Below are 26,835 nucleotides of genomic sequence, written 5' to 3' on the forward strand. Positions count from 1 at the left end.
TATAGAAAAATTAGTATATCACTGAATCATAACCATTAGCAAATGGATAAATGAGCATGCTGTGATACAGGAAGAACAGCTTTCCCAAGGAGCCAAGACAGAAAAAAAAAGAAAAAAAAACTCATATGACTTTACGTTTACTATAAAGGTAGTATATTGGCTCAACATTTCAGCTGGGAAATACTTGGAGGGATTTCAGGTTCTGTGTCTTTTTTTTTTTTTTTGCCATACTGCTTGTGGGATCCTTTTCCCTGACTGGTGATTGAACGCAGGTCCTCAGCAGTGAAAGCACAGAGGCCTAACCACTGGACTGCTCTGGAATTTCCAGAGGTTGGATACTTTCTGCTCCACTCCAGTACTCTTGCCTGGAAAATCCCAGGGACGGAGGGGCCTGGTAGGCTGCAGTCCATGGGGTCGCTAGGAGTCGAACACGACTGAGCGACTTCACTTTATTTTTTCACTTTCATGCATTGGAGAAGGAAATGGCAACCCACTCCAGTGTTCTTGTCTGGAGAATCCCAGGGACGGGGGAGCCTGGTGGGCTGCCATGACTGAAGCGACTTAGCAGCAGCAGCAGCAGATACTGTTTGAGGGAAGACAGGATAGGGAATTATTCTCATTTGGCATGTGGTCAAATAGCCACTTGGAAAGCAGCCCGTTTCAACTCTTCTCCTTTCTCACACCATGACTTGGTGTAACTCTAGGTGACTTTCTTTCGTTGCCTTATTTTATTCGCTAACTCATCCACTTGGGGAAGGCTGTTCATGAGAAAAAGCTGAATTTGGGAGCCCTAATTCCATTCAATTTAAATGCCTGTGCTCCGCAACAAGAGGAGCCACCACAGTGAAAGGCTGGAGTACCGCATGGCAGGGTAGCCCCGACTTAACTAGAGAAAGCCTGCACACAGCAGTGAAGACCCAGCACAGCCAAAAATTAATCAGTTTTTAAAAAAGAACTAACTATTCTTCAATGACAAAATATCATCCCACACATCTATAGCAATTAAAAACTGCATTTTAAGATTGGCTGATTCACCTTTAATACATACATGGAAATTATTTTCCATAGTCGCCTCCAGAGTGGACTCATTGCATTTTGAGTTCTGTTTTTCTCAGCTACTACAGCGTCTAGACCACTAAAACGTACTCCCTAGAGAATACATAAAAAATATACTTGAGGGCTCCCAGTAGGGTCCTTCCAGCTATTCACCAGGCTTGTTCCTAAGAACTCACTCAGGTCCTGTCGGCAATCTTACTAGACAGAAGGGTGATGTTGAAAATACCTAACAACCGCACCAAGGTACTGTCCTATCAAAATAGACATCAGCTTTAAGCCTGCTCGGGCACGCTGGTATCCACAGGCTAATTTCAGGCCCTCCAGGTCAGGAGAACTGTTGGTGGCTCCTTGTCTGCCCAGCTCTGCCACCACAGGCTCTCATCAATGCATGTGTGCTGCTGTGGTGGCAGCCTAGAGGTGGTTTATGACAAGCAGCAATCTTCCTTGACCTCTTGGGGTGACATGATATTAAAGGGGAAAAGATCCCTGCTGTGTGAGTCAAACACCACCCACCCAGAGCTGGCAGAGGAACAGCTCCCGCCATATTTGTTTAGAGGTTTCTCCCTTACCTGGGAAATCCTATGGACAGAGGAGCTACATACAGTCCATGGGATCACAAAGAGTCGGACATGACTTACACCACCACCACCACAGGTCCCAGAGAAGCCATTTACCCAGGTCTCACTGTAACAAAACCCCTCAAATTTAGATTTTTGATATGATTTCCAAATGAGGTGAAATGTACAGACCCAGAGATAAGCTGATTGAAGAGAAAGAGGAGATGGTTATCTTTAAATTTGGTCATATTTTCAGACAAAAACATCTATAGTCCCTCATAAATTCAAATGTCTCTAAATTCTGCCATTTCCTTGGGAATATCAAGCCATACACAATTTTTTTGTTGTTGCTGTTGTAACTGCCATTTACTTGTTAGATACACATGCTTTTAAAAGCACAAGTTTCGTCACGGGTTTTGTCACTTTTTCTTTTGATACATATATACTGTATATGGTTAATTTAAAAATTTTCCCTGCTTTTTTAAAGGTATAGTTGATTTATAATATTATATTCGTTTCAGACGTCACTTTTTAATATGTGGAAAGTCTGGGAACATGGGAATGGTCAAGGTCTGGGCCTTCCCAAAGTAACTTCCCAAAGTTGGTCTCACAGTCAAAGCTCTGTTACCAGGTCAAGGTGGTCAGTCTGACCTTCTCTTCTCTGATAACAAGTCTATTCCCCAAAGTCTTCTCAGTCTATCTTACAAGTAAACTTCTCCTTGAGCTGTCTGAGGAAGCCTGAGAAGGCCAAGCCTGACTCAATTCAAGAAGGACTGGTTTAGGCTCATTCTGAGGGCCCAAGGCTCACAGTAGGAGCACCATAAATATGCCCCAACCTCAAAAACATGACCTGCATAACCAGAGCAGTGATGGACCTGAGGTTTGCTAATGTGATCCTGACCCCAGAGCCGGCTCAGGGCCACAGGGGATGCGAGGGGAGCAGAGAAGCAGCCAGGCCACAGGGCTTTCTTTCTACACTTGCCCCCTTTCCACTAAATAAGTGCCATGTTTACCTGCCTCACATACTGACCACCTACTCAGACTCCATTTGCAGAAAGGAGTTTGCAGCTTTAAACATGTTTAAGGACAACTGCCATAGTGCAGCCGCCTCACTAGCAGAGGTGTGCATTTCATGAATCTCAGACTGCGGGACTGTGGCAGCTCAGGCTTAGAAGGGTCTGGGAGGGGATGAAGTGCCGTCAGTGTCGCTGATTCAGTGAGCCTAGTTCCAGCGATCTGGGTTCCAGTACATGGGGCAGCTGGATCTGCGGTGTGGAAAACATGCACTCACATAAATATTGTTCTTTCTGACCTTTTGGGCAGACCTGATGTGGAAAAGCAGAGCGAGTCGGGTAAAGGAGGACTTAAGGAAACCTTCTTCCTAACCAGTTGTTGAATCATGAATTAGAGGAGCCTGGGAGACCCAGCTTCTGAGGTGGAGAAGCAGGCCCCACTGGGCAACAGGCTGCCAGGGTCCGCCTTGATCAGCCACCCCCTGAACCTGGGCCAACCACACATCTTCTGGACTCCTGTTCTCCTTGTGTGAGGTGCTCTAGCCATCACGTTTCTCAACTCATCTATATCTGTTGCTGGCTTTAAGTACCAAGATTTCAAATTGAGCTCAACCTTGCCCTACGAGGTCAATTATAACATGTCTATGAAAGCTGAAATGTTTACTAAAAATGTACCCACTTAAGCCATAACTTCTTGAAAATGAATTTAAATTCATTAGCTTCTAGCCACTGGAACAAAGCATTCCTTCCAGTTTAGAGGGTTTGGCCAAGGAAAACCTGCCAACCCTTCTCACTATGCACAATAGCATTAAAGGGTGCAATCACAGGGGTTTTTTTGTTTGTTTGTTTGTTTCATTTTTCAGTATCTCAAATGCTTTAATTACCTTATCCGGGGTTTATAACTCATTCCTCTTTGTACATTGTTTTTCATCTAGGAATATAGAACAACTTGCTACCTTCAAATGCAGGAAAAGAAGGATAATTATTAAGCATATTTTAAACACTTGAAGTTTCCTGCATGAAGCTACGGAAGTTTAAAATATAAAGAAGTTGAAAGAAGTTTTTGTCAAATATTTCATTTGACATCTTTGTAAATCAGACAAAAATACAACCCCGATAGAAGAGACTAACTTGTCAAAACAGCTGAGTAAGTCCGTGCTATGTGTTCATTATATATGTAGATCTGTATAATTGCCTTTGGGTACCAAGAATGCCTAAGACAATTTAGGAAAATTTATGAAAGTAATAATAAGGTTTGTATTTGTCTAAATATAAGCTACATATAGCACCCATCAAAGCTGTATTCATTAAGGAGTTAAGAAAAGCATTTAGGTTTCTTCTTCTACATGATAAAGATTCATTTAAAGTTAAATGTAAAAGACAATTGATGGTGTTTATTCATTTAGTGTTTCAACAGTTTAAAGTTGTACTTTAAACTGAAAGTTGTGTGTGTTCAGTCTTTAGAAGCACACATTCTTGCTTTCCATTGTGAACTTGGACAATCTGACCTATTAAAAGGACACTGTGCTTTCATAGACATATCAAAACTAAATAGTTTTTTATTGTTACTGTGGAGGCCCCTTTAGCATAAAGTTTGTTTTCAACTTCTTTGCGACATTTATCACTGACTCTATATAGTTACTGCTTTTGTCGCTATTACCACCTCAACTCACCCTCCAGCTCAATCTTGCGAGAATTCAGAGAGAACTTCGCCACTCTTTCTCTACTCCCCAATACAAGTTTCTTTTGTTTGTTCTTGGACTTAGCTCACACTTAGAGAAAGTGGCAGCTCTGCTGAAGAGAGGACTGGGCCGTAGTGTGAGGGACCCCAGATATTAATTCTTGACTAGAAGGAGGGAATTCTTGACTAGAAAGAGGGCTAAGCTGGAAGAGGGCAGGGGAGAAGGAGAGCTTCTCCATTTATGAGGAGGGGTCGCTTGGTGCCTCAGTTCCAATGTGGATTCAATTCCAAGATCAGACAATCCCACCATGCAAACCTAAGCATATAGGGGACTTCCCCTGGTGGTCCAGTGGTTAAGACTCCATCAGGGAATTGGGGAACTAATACTCTGCATGCAATAAATAAATCAAATTAAAACAAAATTCTTTTAAAAGAACAATTGTTAAAAAAAATAACTAAGTATACAGATCCATCCCAAGATGAAAGATAAATGCTTTTTGTATTTATTTGGTGGTTTGGATTATTCATGAAATTCTAATATATGGCCTGGGAATGTATTATATGATTAGAGGGAGCAGAGCTGAGAGAAGCAGGGGAAGGGGGTATTATTTGTGTCTGATTTCATTTCATATTACAATGAGTTCCTATTCCTTTGAAGACTAACTGATCGGGAGAGGCAACTACATGTGGGCAGTGTGTTTGTGAAAATTGTAAACATGGAAGTGAAGAAAGGCATTTGATTTAGCAAAGTTAACTGAAATGAATGAAAACTTTTCCAAATTTCACCTCCAGAAGGAGAAGTATTAAACAAACCTCAGTCTAAAATGCCAGTTTTAAAGAAAGCAGGAGCAAGTAAGCAGAGGTTTTAGACTGCAAACAATGCTCAAATTCATTACAAAAAGACGCTGGGCACTTAAAAAGAAAGTTGAATTTATTGATTATGTAACTAATAATTTTAGGAAGCCTCCTTAAAATGCTGGTTTTTAAAATGGTGGTTAGGATGTCCAATTGTTACAGATTACCCATGTGTGACAAGAAATGAAAAAAAAAAATGTGTGTATGTGGGGGTGTGCGGGGGTGTCTTCATCGGCGCGATTATCTTGCCAATTTCTCCAAATGAAAGAGATTTATCCCTGATACAGCCCACACAGAGGAGGGGACCCGGCTTAGGAGTAGTGAGACTTCAGTCTTCACATTAGAGCTCCTTGTCGCTTCTCCCACGAGATCCTGTCCCCTTGTCTCCAGGCACCTTGCACGCTCACGTGGACACACACAAGCACACGCACACACACGAGTGAGACACGCGTCCAGCGCGCTCCTCTCGCGGTCCCCCAGCCAGGCTGCCTCGCTTTACCTCGCGCCCAGGGAGGATGCGGGCCGCCGCTGGCTCTGTCGCTGCCATCAGTCTCCGCCGCTCGCCCCTTCGGTTTCAGCAGACTGGGGCCCTCTGCGTTTTCAACAGGTACCATGGTCACGTAGAAGTTACAGCCGTTCCCTGGGCACCAAACCACCCCGACTTCCCCAACTGACACGAGCGGTCACTTTTCCCATAGTTGCATGCTAAAGAAAGGTGGGGAAGAAAAAAAAAAAAAAAAAACTTCGAGCAAAGCCAATGTGATTTGTGACCAACTTTGTTTCTATTTCCGAAAGCTTTGCCCTTTTCGGTGACACAGGCTGTTGCTATTCCAAGCAGCCTATCACAGGCAGTGGGAGGGCCGAATCTCCGGAGGATTGTTTTTGCCTGCAGATGCAGAGTTGGAAGCAAAGGATTTCAAGGCTTGGGAACCTGAGCTCTGACAGTATTTGGCCCTTAGGTGGTGGGGAGCTCTCCTCTTCTTGCACCTTTGAAAAGAGGCAGAGAAAAGAAACAGGCAGATCCAAGTGCAAACTGAGGGAGGGCCTGGAATACTCACAGATGGTATTAGTTAATCTTGCAGAGGGAGGAACAATTTATGCAGAGACACACCAGAAAGGAAAGTGTGTCAATTTTTCTACAAGACTGTTGTTCCAAGAGTCATGACACTTAGAGAAGTCAACAAAGCATGAAGCATAGTCATTGTTTCTACCTGATGTTACCCTAGGTAAACACCATACATACTCACTCTCTCCAAGGCTTGTCAGACAAATCAAGGCCTGAGACCAAGCGTAGGCAAAGTCATAATGCACAGATTCTTTGGACTTTTTGCATCCTGGGGTTACGGCAAGATAATCCAGTTTATTTATGCATAGCTGTCTAAAGGAGAAACCGACCCTAAATTTCTTGTTGCGTTGCCTGATAGCCTGATGGCAGAAGGAGGGGCATTTCCAATTCCAAGAGGCTAGACTTTATGGTCCATGGTGTGGCTGTGGTATCATCCAATCTGGAGCAAAATCAGGACCTGAGAAGGACTTTTTTCCACCCTGATTTGTGACTATATTTCTATAAAAGGCCTTATAGAGTCATGACATTTTACCTTTAGTTATATACTTAGCAAACCATATTTCTTGAAAAAGCTTAGAGAAGAAATTGGGATCATTTTTGAAAATCATTAAGAGTAAAAACAAAAATTTATGGAGCACTAATGCAATGGAGCCAGAAATTATGCTGAGGGCATTAACTCAAATGATTCTTTTTTGGGGAGGGGAGAAACTATGAGGCAGGTACCCATACTACAGAGAAGAAAATGGAGGCAAAGTAACTTACCTCAAAAATAGCAGCTAGCCTGTGGTGTAGCTGAGACCAGGAAGCCAGGTGATCTAATGCCATAACTCTTATATGCTAACTTTCAAGCCTTGTGCTTCTCTGATTTTCTTGGTTTCTGTCACTTTGAGCACTTCTTTACCTGAAGAAGATGAACTGCAGCTTTTGGTCCTTGTCATTCCTGTGGACAGAGAAACAAGTTCGTGCTTGCAGAGGCAGAAGCTGAACTGTGAAGAACTCACTTTCATCATTTTGGCTGGATCCTAACACACCTCTAAATTAACTTGTAATTTATACATTTACTTTGCTCATCATTAGATGTTTCCATGTATTTCTTTTCCTTCAGAGAATCAGGCAGCAAATGGAAACAAACCTGTGTTGATTCAACTAGTGTTTATCATGCACCTATTATATGTCAGCTGCTAGTGCTGGAAAATTAGTTATTTGAGTGTAACCCAGCCCTCTTCTGATTCAGAGGTGAGTGGTTCAGACTGCAGCAGATTAGCCTGTCCCCACTATAGAATGTGTGGTATGGTGATGCTGTGGCTTGTATTTGTTCCCAGGATGTGTTATCATTGTAGGAGCAACAGGTTTTTTGTTTTGTTTTGTTTTGTTTTATCTTCAGGACACACGTATTCTAATCAGCTCTTGGTATTCTCTTGGCTTCTGTCTTCTCTCTGCTGGGAATCCATGACCTCGGCTGGGGACATGTTCTTGCGATGGATCAGCTGTATAATTGCTTTTGTTTAATGATCTCAGGCCCCGTGTCTCCAGCAGCTTCCTGGCACCATGGATGTGTTGGGGGTGTTTTCTGTAGTCTTTGACCAAGTAGAAGATAAACCTAATTCCAGAATCCCTTACTATGGTGAAGAGCAATTCAGCAATTCTCAATTTGCTTTCTGTAGCCGAACCGCATAGGATCTCCTAAGGCAGAAACCAAGGAGATGCAAAGGAATAGCACACAATGTGACTGACCACATTGCTCCCGGTACCTCTAATTCTGTTCTTTATCTCACTGTTGACCCAGTGCGGGCCACTGGTTCTCCCCAGCTCTGGTCTGTGCTCACTTCTCTCTTTTAAACAGAGTAAAGTTTAGGAGAAAAAGTCTTTTCTCCCAGACTAATGGGAAATATTCTTCTGACGAAATTTCCTGAAGAACACTGTACTTCTCCTTCATAGTATTTTGTACACTTACCGTGATACAGTTTCACTGTAGTTACAAACAGCAGTTTGATTCAACCTTCCTTTTTTCTGCTAGACCACAGGCTCTGTGACAATGGACTGTGTCTGTTTGGTTCATTATGGATATTCCAAGCTCCTGGCACAGAGTGAATACTCAGTAAATATTTGCTGGATGACAGACTGATTCCTGTAAATCCAACTAACTTTAGCATGACTTGAATGTAAGCCCCATGAGGGCAGGCCCCTATGTCTACCCTGAGCATTCATTCATCTCTGTGTCCCTAGCTCTAAGCATAGTGCCAGACATGCAGCAAACCCTCAATAAATACATGTTAAATAAGTGACTGCTCACATATTGGGCTCTTCAGTTCAGTTCAGTTCAGTTCAGTCGCTCAGTCATGTCCGACTCTTTGTGACCCCATGAATCGCAGCACGAATGACCTGATTAACTATGTAGTTTCTAAAAACCCCTTTGACTACTTTCTGAAACACTTTGTCCTTTTTTTCTTTTTTGGTACTCTCTTTAAAGCAAGTATCGCCACAGGCTGTCCCTCTTTAGTGGAATTTGAGCCACTACTATCCTTAAAAACTGTTCCTCCACTTAAGGAAGATATAATCAACAGATGGACAGTTCATATCCCATAATTTCAATAATTTTGCTACATACCATTTCAGACTGGGCTTCCTTGATGACTCAGTAGTAAAGAATTCACCTGTCAATGCAGGAGTGGGGGTTTTGTCCCTGGGTTGGGAAGATGCCCTGGAGAAGAAGGAAGTGGCACCCTACTCCAATATTCTTACTAGGAAATCCATGGACAAAGGAGTCTGGCAGGCTATAGTCCATGGGGTTACAAGAGTCAGACATGACTTAGGGATTAAACAACAGCAACCACCATTTCAGACCACCTGCTCATAGTTAATGTGACCAAATCCCAAACTATACATGACAGCTTATAAACTGACAAGGCAAATAAGAGGAGATGAAGGAGAAGGTAAGCAGCATCACCTCTGCTATGTATCCTCCAGGTCTGCTTTTATGATGATTTTTCTTAAACCTTGCAACAACTTTGTGAAGTAAAGACTACTGCCTTCATTTGGCAGAAATTGAAACTGAGAGGTTTGTGAAACATGTCACAGATCAAAAAAAAACAAAACACTTTCCAATAATCAACATTTTACTATGGCTTGCTCTTTCACCTGCGTATCTGGATTTTAATCCCTCTATCCATCCATTGATTCATTTTAGATTTTATGCATTTCAAAGTAGGTTGAAATACTTTGGTATGTATGTCATTAACTAGAGTCCAATAATTGTTTAGGTTCTTTTTTTTTCTTTGAGACATTTTACATACAACAATATGCACAAATCCCATGTGTAACATTATATAAATTCAGAGATGCACATACATATGTCCACTTCAAACCTCTACTAAGTTACAGAACATTACTATCATCCAGTAAGTCCCTTTATGTCTTTTCTGAGTAACTTCCCATCAAAACCCCTAGAAGCAACCAATGTTCTGATTTTCTCCACATGGGTAACCATTCCCTGTTCTAGCTCCTCATAGAATGGAATCAAAGAGTATATACTCCTGTGTAAGGCTTCTTTCACTGACCATAACTGTAACATTCATCCATATGTTTGTGTGTATTAGTAGATTATTCTGCTTATTGCTGACTAGTATTCCATGGGTAAATATATCACGGTTTATTTATCCATTTTCCTACTGATGGGCACCTGGGCTGTTTTGTTTGGGCTATTATAAATAAAGCTGTTATGAGCATTCTGCAAGTCTTTTTGCAGAACATACCATTTCAAAGCACAGCAGTCCAAATCCATTGCATTCCAAAACTCACATGCTTTCCACTACACCCTGTTGCTTCTCTGTGGTGCATCCCCTTGCCCTCTGGTTTTGTGAAATGTACCTCCAGTTTTTATCCTAAAATAGTGCATTACAGTATAAACACAAATGGCAAATATGATCTCTGGACAAAAATATCCAGATACCAATGCAGGTCTTTTTAGCTATACTCCAATAAAATATTCATCTTGGTAGAAGTTTTTTGGAAGAATATTTATTATTTTACATGTTCATACTACCCAAATAACTTTTTCTAAGGGTATTCAATATTTTTAATGAGTAGAATATTAATAGTTATAACATATTGATTAAATTTCCTCAGATTAAAAAAGAAGTCTGATTAAATTCATTCTATGTCCATTTGATATAAAATTATAAAATGAATTGTTAAAAGAAGGATAGTATAGCAATATAATAAAATATTATTTCCATTATTTGAAATGAAAAAATCAGAGTAGAAAATTGCATGCTGATTACCACCATAATAATTTTTTTTGTAAAGTATGAATATTGGCAGAGACTAGAAGGGGATTTGGAAAAATTGAAAATAACAAATACACTGACAGAGTAATCTTAGGTCACATATGCTGCTGCTGCTGCTAAGTCGCTTCAGTCGTGTCCGACTCTGTGCGACCCCATAGACGGCAGCCCACCAGGCTCCTCTCTCCATGGGATTCTCCAGGCAAGAACACTGGAGTGGGTTGCCATTTCCTCCTCCAATGCATGAAAGTGAAAAGTGAAAGTGAAGTCGCTCAGTCGTGTACGACTCTGCGACCCCATGGACTGCAGCCTACCAGGCTCCTCTGTCCATGGGATTTTCCAGGCAGGAGTACTGGAGTGGGGTGCCATTGCCTTCTCCATATGAATTTAGTCCTAATCATGGGTAAACCATGTTTAAAAGTATTTTCTGAAGAAATATTTTCTTAATGTTGTTATAATACTGTCTATCTAATAAGTATAAATCTGAAGAAAAGTGCTTCAAATTAGGGTTGCCATACACTGTTGTGCAATACGTACATCGCACAATTATAGGTGGGTCATTCCCATTCCTTTGGACAGAAATTTGTTTATTTATAAAACAGATTTTCCAGAAAATCAAAGTTAAAATGTAATTTGCACAAAGATCCATTTGGGCAATTAATGGGGCTGTTCAAATTATAATCTTCCTCTGCTTTGCAATGTCTTATCTGTTGGTTCAACCTATATCTGCTTTTGTATTGCTTAGCTCTATGCGCACCCTTCTCCATTCTATTACCTATTTTTCCAATTAAATTATTCTTAATTTTTAAATTTTCCTCGGTACTTTTTGGATGGCAGCATCCACAGTTTTTCAATCACCAAGGCTTTCCTTTAGGTTATCTTTCTTTTTATGCCATAATGGCAGAAAAAAAAATTACTCTTTACTCCCCATACTTGATAAATATTTGGTTTGAGAGTCTTGTGCATGTTTGCTAAGTAACTTCGGTTGTGTCCAACTCTTTGCAACTCTACAGACTCTAACCCACCAGGCTCCTCTGTCCATGGAATTCTCCAGGTGAGAATAGTGGGATGGGTTGCCATTTCCTCCTCCAGGGGATCTTTCCAATCCAAGGATCAAACCTGGGTCTCCTGCATTGCAGACAGATCCTTTGCCATCGGAGCCACCAGGGAACCCACCCCCATCTCTGCTGTCACTCTCTAAATCCAGACTACTCTCCACCTCCCGTGTGGACAGCTGTAGTGACCTCCAACTGGTCTACCTGACTGCATTCTTTGATCCCCAAAGCCCACTTTCCATGCTACAGCCAAGACTTCTGTCTAAAATCCAGACCCTTAAATGGTTCCAGTTGTTTTAAACCTTTGACCAACTGCCAACAGTTCTTGGGACTGGCCTACATTTCTTAATGAGTCCTAAAATGCCCAGCATGATCTGGCTTCAGCTGATTTCTCTGGATGCATCTCCTGCTGCTTCCTCACTGGAAACTCTGCAATCTAGTCCCATCTTGGACTTTATGATGGGCCAGTGCCTCCTTGACCTCATACGCTTTTAGACATTCTTGTCCCACTCCTCACTGTAGTCGCCTCAGGCTCACCTCCAGCACAACTGTCCAAACTAGGAATAGAGTTCCCATGTTTAGGGAGCCAAAGGGATGAGCCAGGATCCTCTCTTCAGGGGTCTTCACTCTCTAAACTAAATTAGAGATTGGTTATATGTCAGTCAGATTTCTCTTTGGGAATTTTAAACGGGAAGGACTTTGACACAGGGAGCTGGGGGTTTATAAAATCATTGGAAAGCCTGAAAGATTCGATTCCAATCATTGAGAAATGACTCCCAGAATAATACAGAGCAGACTCATCAGCTGAGCTCCTATGTCTAAGGCTACCTAATGGAGCAATGAGTTCAGTTTTAAATACTAAACCTAACACTAACCCTAACCCTAACAACTGTGGGCTTCACAAGTGGTACAGTGTAAAGAATCTACCTCTACCTGCCAATGAAGGAGATATAGGAGATGCGGGCTCGATCCCTGGATCAGGAAGATCCCCTGGAGGAGGAAACGGCAATCCACTCCAGTATTCCTGCCTGCGAAATGCCATGGACAGAGAAACCTAGCAGACCACAGAGCATGGGGTCACAAAGAGTTGGACATGACTGAGCATGCACAACACACCCCACATTCGCATTCTCCAAGAAGTTATGGATGTCAAATACTGCCTCAGGAAAATCTCACATTCACTTAATCTCAGAGGCTAGTGGAAACTCCCAAGGAGGCAAAGAAAATAGCCTCCCATCATATCTACCTTCTTCTTTTTTTTTTCCTACCATTTTGCAGTTTTGCAGATACTTCCAACTGATGTCTAGAGCCTGATTGCAAAGAACTCTGGGAAGTGTAGTTTTCTACTCTAGCCAAGCAGAAGGAGGATGGAATGGAAATTGAAAGGGCCATTCCACTGTATCCACCAATGGTGGGTGAATGTTTGGATTAATATGAAGTGAAGCCTGGGGTCAGAGCTATGGCAGGACATGGCAGGCCATGGCAGGCCAAAATCTGTACAAGCCAGAGTTATAGTAGAGGCAGCAGAGGAGATGTGCAAAATCAGAGAAAGCTGGGTGGAGAGGGAACAAGAGAATGAAAAATCACAGAGTCAAACAGAGAGGTGGAACTCTTAGGTCAGGCCCCAGGAGAATGGTCTTGGCTTTTGGCTTTCTATGAGGTCTGGTTGGGCTCTATACTTGCCCTTCAATACTGGAGGAATTGGGAGGTATGATCTTTTCCTTCCTTTCCCACTTCCTCCCCATCTCCCTCTGCCAGATGCCTCAGTCTTCTCTGTCCTCTCTTTACAAAAGCTGGGCCAAGGACCCCACTCCCTGCTCCCACGGCATAGAGTGCAGTGCTGACATGATGATTTCCTAAATTGTTCTCCCTGCTAGACTGTAACCACTGTGCCCACCTGGCTAGTTGTGATCACATGTTCCCTGCCACTCCTCCGGAGTCTAGCATGGTGGCTGAAACCTTGAGTCACTCACTAAATATTTGCATAAAGGAACACAGGAGAAAAAGATAGAGATGAACAATAAAACTTCAAATTGATTTTGTATTGCTTCCTTACAAAATCACTTTGAAAGTAGGTTCTAGGACTAGCTTTGGTTTTAATTCTGGCTGCATCACTTACTAACTCAGGAACCTCTTTATGTCTCAGCTTTCTCATCTCTAAAATGGGATAACAATAGCACCCATCTCTTAGAGTTCTTATGAAGATTAAATGTATTAATATAAAGAAAGTATTTAGAACAGTATCCTACCATTGTTGTTGTTGTTGAGTTGCTCGGTCACATCTGATTCTTTGTGACCCCATGGACTTCAGCATGCCAGGCTTCCCTGTCCTTCACCATCTCCCAAAGCTTGCTCAAACTCATGTCCATTGAGTCGGTGATGCCATCCAGCCATCTTGTCCTCTGTCCTCCCCTTCTCCTCCTGCCTTCTACCTTTCCCAGCATCAGAATCTTTTTCAGTAAGTCAGCTCTTTGTATCAGGTGGCCAAAGTATTGGAGCTTCAGCTTCAATATCAGTCCTTCCAATGCTTCAGCATCGGTCCTTCCAATCCAACCACAGTGACCCTCAATAAATAATAGCTGTTGAATCCAAGGGGCTCCATGGAAGTACAGGTAAGTCTAGGAAAAAAACAAACAAACCGATTCAAGAGTAAGATCATATAAATGCTATTGTATTTTTTGTTTATTATCTACTTGACTTTAAGCCATTCAAATGATTCTTCTAGGCTATTTCCTTATCTCTAAGATAGGAAAACATACACTTGCTTTGCCGAAAGCTGATAAATTTTTTTGCCATGCAGCTAAGCTCTCTCCTTTTGGCAAAACCTTGTAATTTTCTGTTGGGAAATGACATGCCATTTTGACCTGCCAACTAATATGCACCATCCCTTAGCCAAGGGGTAGGCTTTTAATGCCTGCCACAACAAGCAGATGTTCTATCCCCGGAATGTGAGTCTTGAGAGGTGACACAGGTCAATACCTGAGTGGAACAGTCACTCATTCCTGATGACAGAACAGAAAACATCACCCACTATTACCTATTTCTCCAGAATTTTCCTGGTTTCTCCCAAGACTTCGTTCTTCCTGTTTTTTCCTTCAGTCCTATAAACCAGTCAAAGCCCAGCAACACATTTGTTTTTGGCTACTGTTGACCAGAGTCCAAAGATTCCTTAGCAAAATTATCTCAAAGGACTGTGGTTAAGATAAAAATCAGAGAAAATATTTGAAAGCACTTTGAAAACTGTTCAGGTGCTATATAAATAAAATTTATCCACTAATGCAATAGCAGTAGCAACCATAGAAGAGAATCAAGTTAATGCTCAGTTTGTTTATCCATACAACATCAGGAGCTCTTTCTAAATAAGGGCAGATATTCCATATGACAGTAGAGTGGCAACTGATATAGTGGTGATAAACCAGAACAGTCCACTAGAACAGCCCACGCATCTCCAGCCTCTACAATAGCATGACCTGACTCAACATTTCACAGAGCCACACACCCAACTGGAGGACCCAGTGAGATCTTTAACTCTCAGACGAATCTGGGGCCTGCTCTCATGACCAGAGGATTTCCCAGGTGGCTGGGTGGTAAAGAATCTACCTCCCAATGCAGGTGCTGCAGGAGATGCAGCTTTGATCCCTGGGTTGGGAAGATTGATTCCCTGGAGGAGGAATTCCACTCCAATATTCCTGCCAAATAATCCGACGGACAGGAGAGCTTCGGCTGAATGCCAAAAAATTGATGCTTTTGAACTGTGGTGTTGGAGAAAACTCTTGAGAGTCCCTTGGACTACAAGGAGATCCAACCAGTCCATCCTAAAGGAAATCAGTCCTGAATATTCATGGGAAGGACTGATGCTGAAGCTGAAACTCCAATACCTTGGCCACCTGATGCAAGGAACTGACTCATTTGAAAAGACCCTGATGCTGGGAAAGATTGAAGGTAGGAGGAGAAGGGGACAACAGAGGATGAGATGGTTGGATGACATCCCTGACTCAATGGACATGAGTTTGAGTAAACTCCTGGAGTTGGTGATGGACAGGGAGCCCTGGTGTGCTGCAGTCCATGGGATCACAAAGAGTCAGACACAATTGAGTGACTGAACTGAACTGAACTGGGGGGACCCTGGTGGGCTACAGTCCATGGGGTTGCAAAGAGTTGGACAAGACTTAGTGAATGAGCACACATGAATGCTTACCACCAGGAGAGAAGGGGAGAAGAGACAGCGCCAAGAAACAATCAGGCCCCATCTTTCAAGCCCCATTTTTAGAGAGCTTACTCTATGAAATGGCAGGGGTCAACGTCCCAGTCCTTCTTTCCCTGTTGGTAAAGAGAATCAATACCTTAAAGTGGAGAGAATCAACTCTGGTGTTAAGATAAGAATGGATTGGCTAGGATTGAACCTGCGTCTCCTACGGCTCCTGCATTGCAGGCAGATTCTTTTTCTCTCCTAGCCACCTGGGAAACTCTCTTGGCTAGGGTGGTACTTCCTATTTCCTCTTCTACAGAGGTGTGAGATATTAACAGACATTCTGAGGAACTGAAAAATGAGGGGGCTCTTTTATTGTCCCAAATGTTTGAGAAATTCCCTATATGATATACTGTACTTAGAAAGAAAGTGAAAGTCACTCAGGGAAGACCATACTGTACTTAGGACACCAAGAAACATTTTATATTTAAGAAAATTTTCACTATAGACACAAAATAATTTAAAGGTAGATTCTCAGCCTCTGAGAATCGTGTTAGGGGAAATCTAATTTTAAGGTAGATTTCCCCTAACTTCTTTAACTTTAATCCTTCTTTTCTCCACAAAAAAAAATTAATTAAAAAAATCATTAATTTTTAGGAGGACACAGTTTGGACAATCTGTATTCAGATGCTGGTGGGATTGGGGTGGTTTTGCTCACAACCGCCCATGCCCCTGAATTTACTCTTCTCTGCTGCCCCCTTTTGATAGACAGAGGGAAAAGCAGGTTTTCAGCTACAAGGGGCTAAAAAGGACCCTGGAGACTGCAACAGTAGCTGCCAATGTCTGCTGGGAAAAGAGAGCACCACATTGATGGGGGAGTTGCCTTTGTCAGCTGCTGTGTGCAGTTTTGTGGGTCTGCTAAGCTGCTTGCTCCTGCTGCCTGCCTGCCTGCCTGGAGTAAAGGGAATGTAGGTGTTCTTTCAAACACTCATTCACCCGTTCTCACAAATGTCATGTACGATGCACCCAGCCCAATGCATGATGATGAGGTGGAGCAATGAATGCAACCAGAAGAACTCAAGACCTTTCCAGTTGATCTGACTGCGTTCTTTGTACCTGTGCCCTGACCTTCATTTTGACTCTAATACTCTTCCTTTCTAGGTTCTCTGAGACTGTGTAGACATGGTTCTCTGAGACTGTGACCTTTGATCCAGGCTTCTTATAGGCATTACTGTTAAATCAAATGGTTGAATCAGTTCAGTTCACTTCAATCGCTCAGTCATGTCCGACTCTTTGTGACCCCATGGACTGCAGCACTCCAGACTCCCCTGTCCATCACCAATTCCCAGAGCTTGCTCAAACTTAGGTCCATCGAGTCGGTGATGGCATCCAACCATCTCATCCTCCATCGTCCCCTTCTTTTCCTGCCCTCAGTCTTTCCCAGCACTGGGGTCTTTTTCAATGAGTCAGTTCTTCACATCAGGTGGCCAAAGTACTGGAGATTTAGTTGGTTGAATAACAACTTATTTTTTCATCACGAAATATTTAAACTCATTTTTAAGTTCAAATAACCACATTAATGTGTATCTTTTATGGCACTCATCTCCTTTTTGAATTCTTGTTCTAAAATAGATAGATAAGAGTTGGAGAGAAGGGAGGTTTGCATAAGCTAGAACTTGAGACCTGAAGCCGGCATGAGGAACAGGCAGGCCCAACACCCATCTCATATTGAAAAAGCTGCAAAAAAAAAAAAAAAAAAACAACTGGAACTCTCAAATCATGAAAAGATATAAAGGAGCCCTGAATTTCTTTTAAAAAGTAATCTTTTCTAGGAGTACAAGAGCAACCCCTGTATCTTCCAGCCTGACCAGAGAGCCCGAGTTACAGGCTAAGCTTTTGGAATTCGTTTGAGGGTGAGGGGAGTCCATGATGGAAATTAATCAGGGAATAAGTGACTATAGGTCCCAGGCTGAGAAAAGTGGGAGCATTAAGTAGATGGTGCCACATTGACAGATTTCCAAGGCCAGAAGTGATGTCAACTGATGAGACATCCTAGGTGTATTAGTTAGCAGACTAACAAAGCTACTGTAACAAAGTACCACAGACTGGGCGGCTTAGACACAGAAACTTAATTGTCTCATAGCTCTGGAGGCTACAAGTCTGAGATCAAGCTGTTAGCAGAGCCATGCATAACCTCAATCTTCAGATGGCATTCTCCCTATGTGTGCATGCATCTATGTATTCTCTTTTTATAAGGACACCAACCATATTGGATTAATAACAACACAAGTCTCTTTATAAGGACACCATCCTACTCCCGTATGACCTCCTTAACTAACTGCATCTGTAAAGTCTCTATTTCCAATAAAGTTACATGCTGAGGTCCCAGGGATTAGGCCTCCAATATATGAATTAGGGGAGTGGGGTACAATTGGGACCCCACTTGGAGAAACCTTTCTTCAGACATTGTGCCTGAATGTCTGAGAACTTCAGAAAAGGATTTAGAGTTGACTGAAAGCCAGAGGATGCTGCAGATCAATTCCCTAAGTCCACTCTTGAAGGCTGTTGAAAAGGTTGAGATCTGTATTTAAACTGAAATTAGAGTCTTTGGTACAGAAGTGTCTGGTCTGGGAGATACATACCTGTAGCTCAGAACTTGCTCATTTAAACTGGGCGTGCACACACACGCAGCTGAGTGCCTCACGCTGCTGCATGTCCACCCTCACTGAACCTGTGTTCCCTCCCCCTCCCCAAATCCTCTCCTATCCATTGAACCAGGTGAAGGAAAGAGGGAGAAGAGAGATGAGGAGCCAATTGCTCACTTCCATGTAAACTGGAGCGAGACATGGATGAGTTGACTTCAGCAGCCCATATCTTGCCTGCTGTGGCAGATGGGAATTTAGCAAAGCAATAAAAAGCCCTGACTGCTCTTGTGCAGGCTTTGGGGATCTTATGGTGGATATCCTTCGCCTGGGTCCCCTGGAATGGGGTGGTGCTGAGCCACAGAGAGTACCCTCTGGCCTGGTTCATCCCTCCCCATTTAAGAACCTGGTCCTTGAAGGAGGGGCCTGGAACCCAAGTGAAGAGACCACAGCATGGAGCAAGCCCTAGTGGCCCCAGTGGAGACCAAGGGCCCTGCTTAGCCCAGTGTGGGAAGATATAGAGAAAGCCACTGAGGGATTAGGGAAGCCCAATGGCTTCGTGTTTCCTTCTCTTGTGGTAGATGGTGCACGAGAATGACTTTGCAGCTTGACAGCGGCAACTCGGGTGCATTTGCAGTGATCTCAGCAAATTAGGGAGAAAAGCAAGGAGTGGGGGAGCTCCACACACCAAGAAATTAGGCTCAGCTGGCTCTTTCTGTGTTCTTTTTTATTCCACCCTACAGCAACCCCCCACAATGAAGGGAAGAATGGTGAGGAAGAAGAGGGCCCAGTCCCCAGTTAGGGACAAGATCTGGGTTTGTCAAAACTGGACTCTTCCTTTCTGGCTGTCTTTAAGCCAAACATCACTCCCTCAAACTTCAGGTTTTTTTGGGCTTCACTGGGCAAAGAAAATTCTAAACCTGAGATTCATGATGAGCTGGGAAGTTGCCTCCCCATCCACTGGCTACAGACCCAGGCTTCAAGTCTAGGAGTCCTGAACCCTCACCTACTGATAAAGCTGCTTCCAGTGGAGAAGCTAACATGCTGGGAAACAGACCTGGGCCCCTGGGAGGTATGACAAAGCCGGGAATGCTGTTTTCTTTTCAGAGACTCCGGATTGTGCAAGAAGGTAAGAGAGAGAGGAGAATGATAAGATTGTTTGAAAATAGCAGTTTGCGTCTTGCTGCTCCTGTGTGTTTACCTCCCCCATTCCAGAAGACAGCCAGGCCCCAATGTTCCCGGCAGCCGCTTTGTGTGGCGAGGCTGGAAGGAGCGGTTGCCAGGCACCCAGAAGACACCCCTCCTCCTGGCTTTTGTGTTGCCTGGGCCTGGCTGATCCCGGGGAATTGTGCTGCCTTAGAGCGAGAGCCAATGGAGTGAGTGCTCGGGGTAGGAAAGACCTAAGTGCCTGAAGGGACGCGCTCCCCTCCAGAACTGGGGAGTGGAGGGGGCTTTTGTGATTCCACAGCCAGAGAAGCAGCACTCCTCACCCTGACATATTCACAATCTTGAGCATTTGGGGGCAGAATCTGAGAGGAACTGATTCTAGGTTCACCCAGAGGGACCGTTCCTCTCCTCCTCACCTAGTTCTTCCTGGAAGTTAGACAGAGCTCCCCCAAGCTGTCCCTCTCATACTGGGTGTTGGTGAGCAGAGTCAGTCAGTCGCTCAGTCATGTCTGACTCTTTGCAACTGCGTGGCCTGCTGCACGCCAGGCTTCCCAGTCCATCACCAACTCCCTAAGCTTACTCAAAGAGAGCAGAGAACAGAATGCATTCATTTCAATCCCCAATGGCTCTTTCACAAACACAAAGCTCCTCAGGCCTCCTCTTACCACCCAGTTCATTAGAGTTATTTTTAGTTCTCCTATTGGATTTTTCCTCAGGCCTGTGATTCTCACTAGAGCACCTCTCAACTGTTACAACCCAATGAATTTTTACATTCTCAATATTTATAGGGTTTATGTTTTTAATGTCTTCAGCTCTAATTAATTTTTCATAATTTGTCTATGTGTTACCAAATTGGTGGACTGGACCCATGCTGGGGTCCGAACCCCTGCTGAGACCCTTTGTCTTGGACAGGAAGGCTGTTTCTCTTAAGTGGATTTGTGCAGCCAGTAATGAAACCAATGCTGAGACTGGAATAGCACAAGCTTTATTTAATGGCCAAAGAATGGAGAAGCAGGAACCTAGTTCACAAATCAGCTTCTCAACCCAATTTGGGTGGAGATATCAAATGTACATGATGATTGAAGTAATAAAGGAGGGAGTTGGCAAGAGTGGGAGGAATATTCATGACATATCCAAGAACAGAGGAGTGGTTTGGTCCCAGATCTGATGCAACCCTCCTTTTCATTCCTCATGTGGGCTCTTCCAGTTGTTGTCATGGTAGTTTTCATGGCACTGGTTGCTGTGTTATTTAGCATGCTGATGTATTATAAGGAGGGCATAATGAGGTTCAAGGTCTACTGGAAGTCAAATCTTCCACCATCTCGGGCCTAGCTGGTACTAACCAGTTCTTGTTTTTCTCTTTGCAGGTTCCTCCTAAAACTTCAGTAAGAGTAATTGGTTTCCATTTAAGGGAGAGGCAGGCGTGTGATTCTGGGGCAACAGCCTTGGTAATATATAGAGTGACTTTTAAAACTGGTATTCACCATACAGCAGTTATAAGATGATGATTATGAATATACTATTCATTAAAGATTAAAGAGCTAAGTGAAGTAATAAGACAGGAAACGTAAAGAAATGTCTTCATATGTCACTAAAAGCTGTGACACAAGGAGAAAAAAACATGTCCAAATGTTAAAATCAAATAATTTACTGTCTTATTCTTTAAGTGCTCAAAATCATACCATGTTTTAGATTGCTTTTTATAGGTTTTTTTTTTAGTTTGTAATTTTGCCTACTTTGTAGTCTCACTAAAAGAAGCATATACCTTTACCTTCTCACTAAAGTCATCGAGCTTCTTAATAATATTTGTCAAGGTGAATCCACTCACCTTCTTTGACTTGTTTTAGTTTGAACAGGTTTTTTTCCAGATCCACTGTATATTCTTCATCATAGTTTACTTTCCTCTTTCTTGACCTCATACCTTCTTCATTTGATTCATTTTAAGTTTTCCTGAGGTATAGTCACAGTATTTTTTTCAAAAAGGTAAATAGTAGAAAACTATTTGAACTCTGCAGTCTAAGAATACTTTTATTTTGTCTGCATGTTGAATTAATGGTGCGAGTAAATATATAACTAGGTTAAAATAAGAACTTTGAAGGTATCCAGCAAGAGGATGTCTACCTAATTTTCCTTCCTTTTAGAGAAATTTGCATTTCTTTCCCTTTCTTAAAATCTTTTAAGCTGTTTTACTTATTCCTGGTATCCTGAATTTTTATATTTTGGTATGAATTTTTTCCAGTAGTCATGTATGTATGTGAGAGTTGAACTATAAAGAAAGCTGAGCACCAACGAACTGATGCTTTTAAATTGTGGTGTTGGAGAAGACTCTTGAGAGTCCCTTGGGTGGCAAAAAGATCCATCCATTCCATTCTAAAGGAAATCAATCCTGAATATTCATTGGAAGGACTGATGCTGAAGCTGAAACTCCAATACTTTGGCCACCTGATGCAAAAAACTGACTCATTTGAAAAGACCCTGATGCTGGGAAAGATTGAAGGTAGGAGGAGAAGGGGACGACAGAGGATGAGATGGTTGGATGGCATCACCAACTCGATGGACCTGAATTTGGGAAACTTCCAGGAGTTGGTAATGGACAGAGAGGCTTGGCATGCTGCAGTCCATGGGGGACACGACTGAGCGACTGAATTGAACTGAACTGAATTGGTGACTCTTTTCTATCCCCACCTATTATTCCACATGAGCTTTTCTGGTGGCTCAGACAGTAAAGAATCTGCCTGCAATGTGGGAGATCTGGGTTCGATCCCTGGGTTGGGAAGTTTCCCTGGAGGACGGCATGGCAATCCATTCCAGTATTCTTGCCTGGAGAATCCCATGGACAGAGGAGCCTGACAGGCTACAGTTCATGGGGTTGCAAAGAGTCGGACATGACTGAGTGACTGAGCACACACACACACATTAATCCACACAACAGTTTTCAATCTAAGTAGTTAGATTTTTCTTTATATTTCAGAATTGTGTCTTCATACTGGGTTGACAAAAAAGTTCCATTATGGAAAAACCCAAATGAACTTTTGGGCCAAGCCAATAACATCTATTTCTGTTTTATTGACTATGCCAAAGCCTTTGACTGTGTGGATCACAATAAACTGTAGAAAATTCTGAAAGAGATGGGAATCCCAGACCACCTGACCTGCCTCTTGAGAAATCTGTATGCAGCTCAGGAGGCAACAGTTAGAACTGGACATGGAACAACAGACTGGTTCCAAATAGGAAAAGGAGTACATCAAAGCTGTATATTATCACCCTGCTTATTTAACTTCTATGCAGAGTACATCATGAGAAACACTGGATTGGAAGAAACACAAGCTGGAATCAAGATTGCCGGCAGAAATATCAATAACCTCAGATATGCAGATGACACCACCCTTATGGCAGAAAGTGAAGAGGAACTCAAAAGCCTCTTGATGAAAGTGAAAGAGGAGAGTGAAAAAGTCGGCTTAAAGCTCAACATTCAGAAAATGAAGATCATGGCATCCGGTCCCATCACTTCATGAGAAATAGATGGGGAAACAGTGGAAACAGTGTCAGACTTTATTTTTCTGGGCTCCAAAATCACTGCAGATGGTGACTGCAGCCATGAAATTAAAAGACGCTTACTCCTTGGAAGGAAAGTTATGACCAACCTAGATAGCATATTCAAAAGCAGAGACATTACTTTGCCAAAAAAGGTCCGTCTAGTCAAGGCTATGGTTTTTCCTGTGGTCATGTATGGATGTGAGAGTTGGACTGTGAAGAAGGCTGAGCTCTGAAGAATTGATGCTTTTGAACTGTGGTGTTGGAGAAGACTCTTGAGAGTCCCCTGGACTGCAAGGAGATCCAACCAGCCCATTCTGAAGGAGATCAGCCCTGGGATTTCTTTGGAAGGAATGATGCTAAAGCTGAAACTCCAGTACTTTGGCCATCTCATATGAAGAGTTGACTCATTGGAAAAGACTCTGATGCTGGGAGGGATTGGGGGCAGGAGGAGAAGGGGACGACAGAGGATGAGATGGCTGGATGGCGTCACTGACTCATGGACATGAGTTTGAGTAAACTCCGGGAGTTGGTGATGGACAGGGAGGCCTGATGTGCTGCAATTCATGGGGTCACAAAGAGTTGGACACGACCGAGCGACTGAACTGAACTGAACTGAACTGAATATTTCTATTTCTGGAACTCTTATGGACCAGATTTTGGTTTGATCTATCATGTATTAGCTAGCTATTGCTGCATGACAAATTATCACAGCTTAAACAGCAGCTCAAAACATGTACTATCCCATTGTCTGGCACAGCTTCTCTGGGTTCTCTGGTCAAGATCTCAAAAGGCTGTGGTGATGTCAGTTGGTTTACAGTCTCATCTGGAAGCTTGCCTGGGGAAGGATCTGCTTCCAAGTTTGGAAGAATTCATTTCCCTTCAGCTGTTAGTCTGAGAGCCTCTCAGTTTTGGGGGAGTTTAAATCCTGTAAGCCCCTTTCAGATACTTGCCACATGGACCTTCCAATATGGCTCTTTATCAAAGCCAGCTGGGGAGAGAGAGCCCTGCACACTAGTCTTCTGGCAAGAGAAGGTCTTGAATAAGGTAATGTAGTTCCTTATTACATGTGATATGCCATCACGTTTATTGTAGCCGATTCACTAGGAGAAAGTTAAAAGTCCAGCCCACTCTCAATGGGAGTGGATTATACCAGAGTGTGAACACTAGGTAGGGGGGTCATGAAGGGGGCCACCGTAGAGTCTGTCTGCTGAATCCCAAGTATCTCAGTCAAACCCCCTGAAGCCATCACACACAATTTTTATTTTTAAATGTTTTTTCCCTTTAATCTATGCTCTGGAAGATGTCCTCTTCTTTGTCTGTTCTTCCTGAAAATAAGACACTTGTGATGGAGGAGATGTGACATAGGTATGTTTGTGTCACAATAGTGTCATATCCTACATGTCCACTGACCTTGACTGGACCTTCTTGTAAACATATTAATGATATTTACTGTCAGACAGAGGCAGGGGGAGCCAATTCAGGTGGTCAGTTAAGACAACCTTATTGTTGTTCATTGACTAAGTTGTATCCAATTCTTTGTGACCCCCTGGACTGCAGCACACCAGTCTCCCCTGTCCTCCCCTATCTCCCAGAGCTTTCTCAGATTCATGTCCATTGAGTCAGTGATGCTATCTAACCATCTCATCTTCTGCTGCTCCCTTCTCCTTTTGCCTTCAATACTTTCCAGCATCAGTGTCTTTTCCAGTGAGTCGGCTCTTCACATGAGGTGGCCAAAGTACTTACTTTCACCACCAGATACATCCACAACTGAGCATCATTTCCACATTGGCACAGCTGCTTCATTCTTTCTGGAGCTATTAGTAATTCCCGTCTGCTCTCCCCCCATAGCATACTTCCGACCTGGGGAGGGGGGTGGTATTCATCTTCTGGTGTCATATTTTTTGCCTTTTCATATTGTTCATGGGGTTCTCGCAGCAAGAATACTGGAGTGATTTGCCATTCCAGCCTCCAGTGGACCATGTTTTGTCAGAACTCTTCACTATGACCTGTTCATCTTGGGTGGCCCTGAAAGGCATGGTTCACAGCGTCACTGATTTACACAAGCCCCTTCTCCACGCCAAGGCTGTGATCCATAAAAGGGAAGACAACCTAGAGCTGTATAATGATCTACATCATTACTCCAACATGAAGGCAAAATAAAGGCATTCTCAGACAATGTTCTACCATTTACTCTTTGAAAAAAGTATTGATGATTTATCTCAGTAAAACTCAAAATTAATCCCAGGGAGGAAACATATCAAGTCAAGATTGTAAAAAAAACCATGAGATTTATGGAGTTATGCAGGATGACTGATTGGGGAATAGACAAGACACAACTATGCCACATACCTTGTTTAGAAATCTGAAAAAAAAAATGCATTCTTTGGAGGGAGAAAGAGACCTTTTAAAAAGCTGTGTCTGACAGATGGGGGCTTCTCCTGAAAGAAGTGCCATGTCTGTCCCTGCTTCTTGCCAGTAATCTTTGAGTTATTAGTGAAGGTTGGTGCTAGATGAGATCTGTGATTCGAAGGTGTCAGCTTTGACAATTCAACTCTTCTGCTCTGAAGGCAAGTAGGTGGGTAATGGTACTGTGGGAAGGTGGGCACAATAAAGCTTTTTTTTTTTTTTCAAGTCTCTTTGGTTCCCTGGGTAAACTTCAATTTCTCTAGAATTAGTCATTCTGTTTATTTTTCTTGGTCCTTCTCTCTTGATAACTAATTTTGGGAAGCTGTTCTTGGTTACCTGGCAACAAGCTAGCTCAACAGTGAGCCTGATGCTTCACTCTTCTTAGGGGCAGAGCCTGAAATTTCCTCTGTAGTCAAGTGCTCTGCCTGCCTCTACTGGGGTGGGGGACTTGTACCCAAACTCAACTTCTCACTTACTAGTGCATGCTCAGTCACTCAGTCATGTCTGACTCTTTGTACCATCATGGACAAAGAGTCTCACCAGGACCCTCTATCCATGAGATTTTCCAGGCAAGGATATTGGAGTGGGCTGCCGTTTCCTACTCTGGGGGATCCTCCTGACCCAGAGATCAAACCTGCATCTCCTTCATTTGCAGGGAGATGCTTTACCACTAGCACCACCTGGGAAGCCCAACTTCCCACTTAACAGGCCCTAAAATTCTCCAGATGTGGACAGCTGGCATTGGTCAGAAGGCTCTTAAATAACCTGCTTCTAAGTTCAGACTTCTCAGTACTCCAGGCCAATCTTTTTTTCTTTTTCTTCACATTCAAGACCATCATCGTGCTCAATTTATACAAAGGATGAGAAAAATGAGTCAGGGTGTCTGTGCTGGGATGCCCCACCACGTGTTCAGCTGCTCCCCAGACCAAGCAGGCCTCTCTACAAGATGAGAGACTGGGGTCCTTCCTGCTTCCAGCACAGACAGCCTCTGGGGGCTGCCCAGATCCCCCTGGCTGTGTTCTGCTTGTCCTAGGGTGTTTATTTCTTTATGAAGGATAAGACTGATGAACAGAGGTGACTGACACAGTTTCTAAAGGCACTGAGTACCTCTGTTCTCCCATCAAGGCTCTTCCTGAAACCAGCATGCTGTAGAGGAGGTGTGTGTGTATATGTGCACACACACACACACGCATGCACTGAATGACAGGGTTTACCTTTGAGTGGAAACTCTGCAGAGGACATTTAAGCTAATTTTGTTGGCCAAAAGGCTAGGGCTTCACTCTTCTGTGCTAGTGTCTACTCTTGTTAACCCAAAGCCCAGTGTGATA

The 26,835-nt window shown here is 43.0% G+C and overlaps 1 protein-coding gene and 1 long non-coding RNA gene across 4 annotated transcripts in view; one reads left to right on the forward strand and one right to left on the reverse strand.

The window, feature by feature from the left end:
- Positions 1–5,994, reverse strand: part of SLC2A12 (solute carrier family 2 member 12) — a 76,045-nt gene extending 70,051 nt beyond the window's left edge. For all 3 annotated transcript variants that reach the window (XM_086317955.1, XM_086317953.1, XM_086317954.1), the window contains exon 1: positions 5,662–5,994. In XM_086317955.1, the coding sequence (XP_086174081.1) occupies positions 5,662–5,776 (115 nt within the window). In that variant the 5' untranslated portion in view covers positions 5,777–5,994. The remainder of the gene's footprint in view (positions 1–5,661) is intronic.
- Positions 5,995–18,228: 12,234 nt separating this feature from the next.
- On the forward strand, positions 18,229–25,277 carry LOC147366166 (uncharacterized). The gene is made up of 2 exons (XR_015133206.1): positions 18,229–21,012; positions 21,804–25,277. It is a non-coding gene; the product is annotated as an uncharacterized LOC147366166 (long non-coding RNA).
- Positions 25,278–26,835: the final 1,558 nt, after the last annotated feature.

The sequence above is a fragment of the Bos grunniens genome, chromosome 9 (assembly GCF_055505025.1).
Source record: "Bos grunniens cultivar Pamir isolate PY7600 chromosome 9, Bosgru_T2T1.0, whole genome shotgun sequence".
Taxonomy (NCBI): Eukaryota; Metazoa; Chordata; class Mammalia; order Artiodactyla; family Bovidae; genus Bos; species Bos grunniens.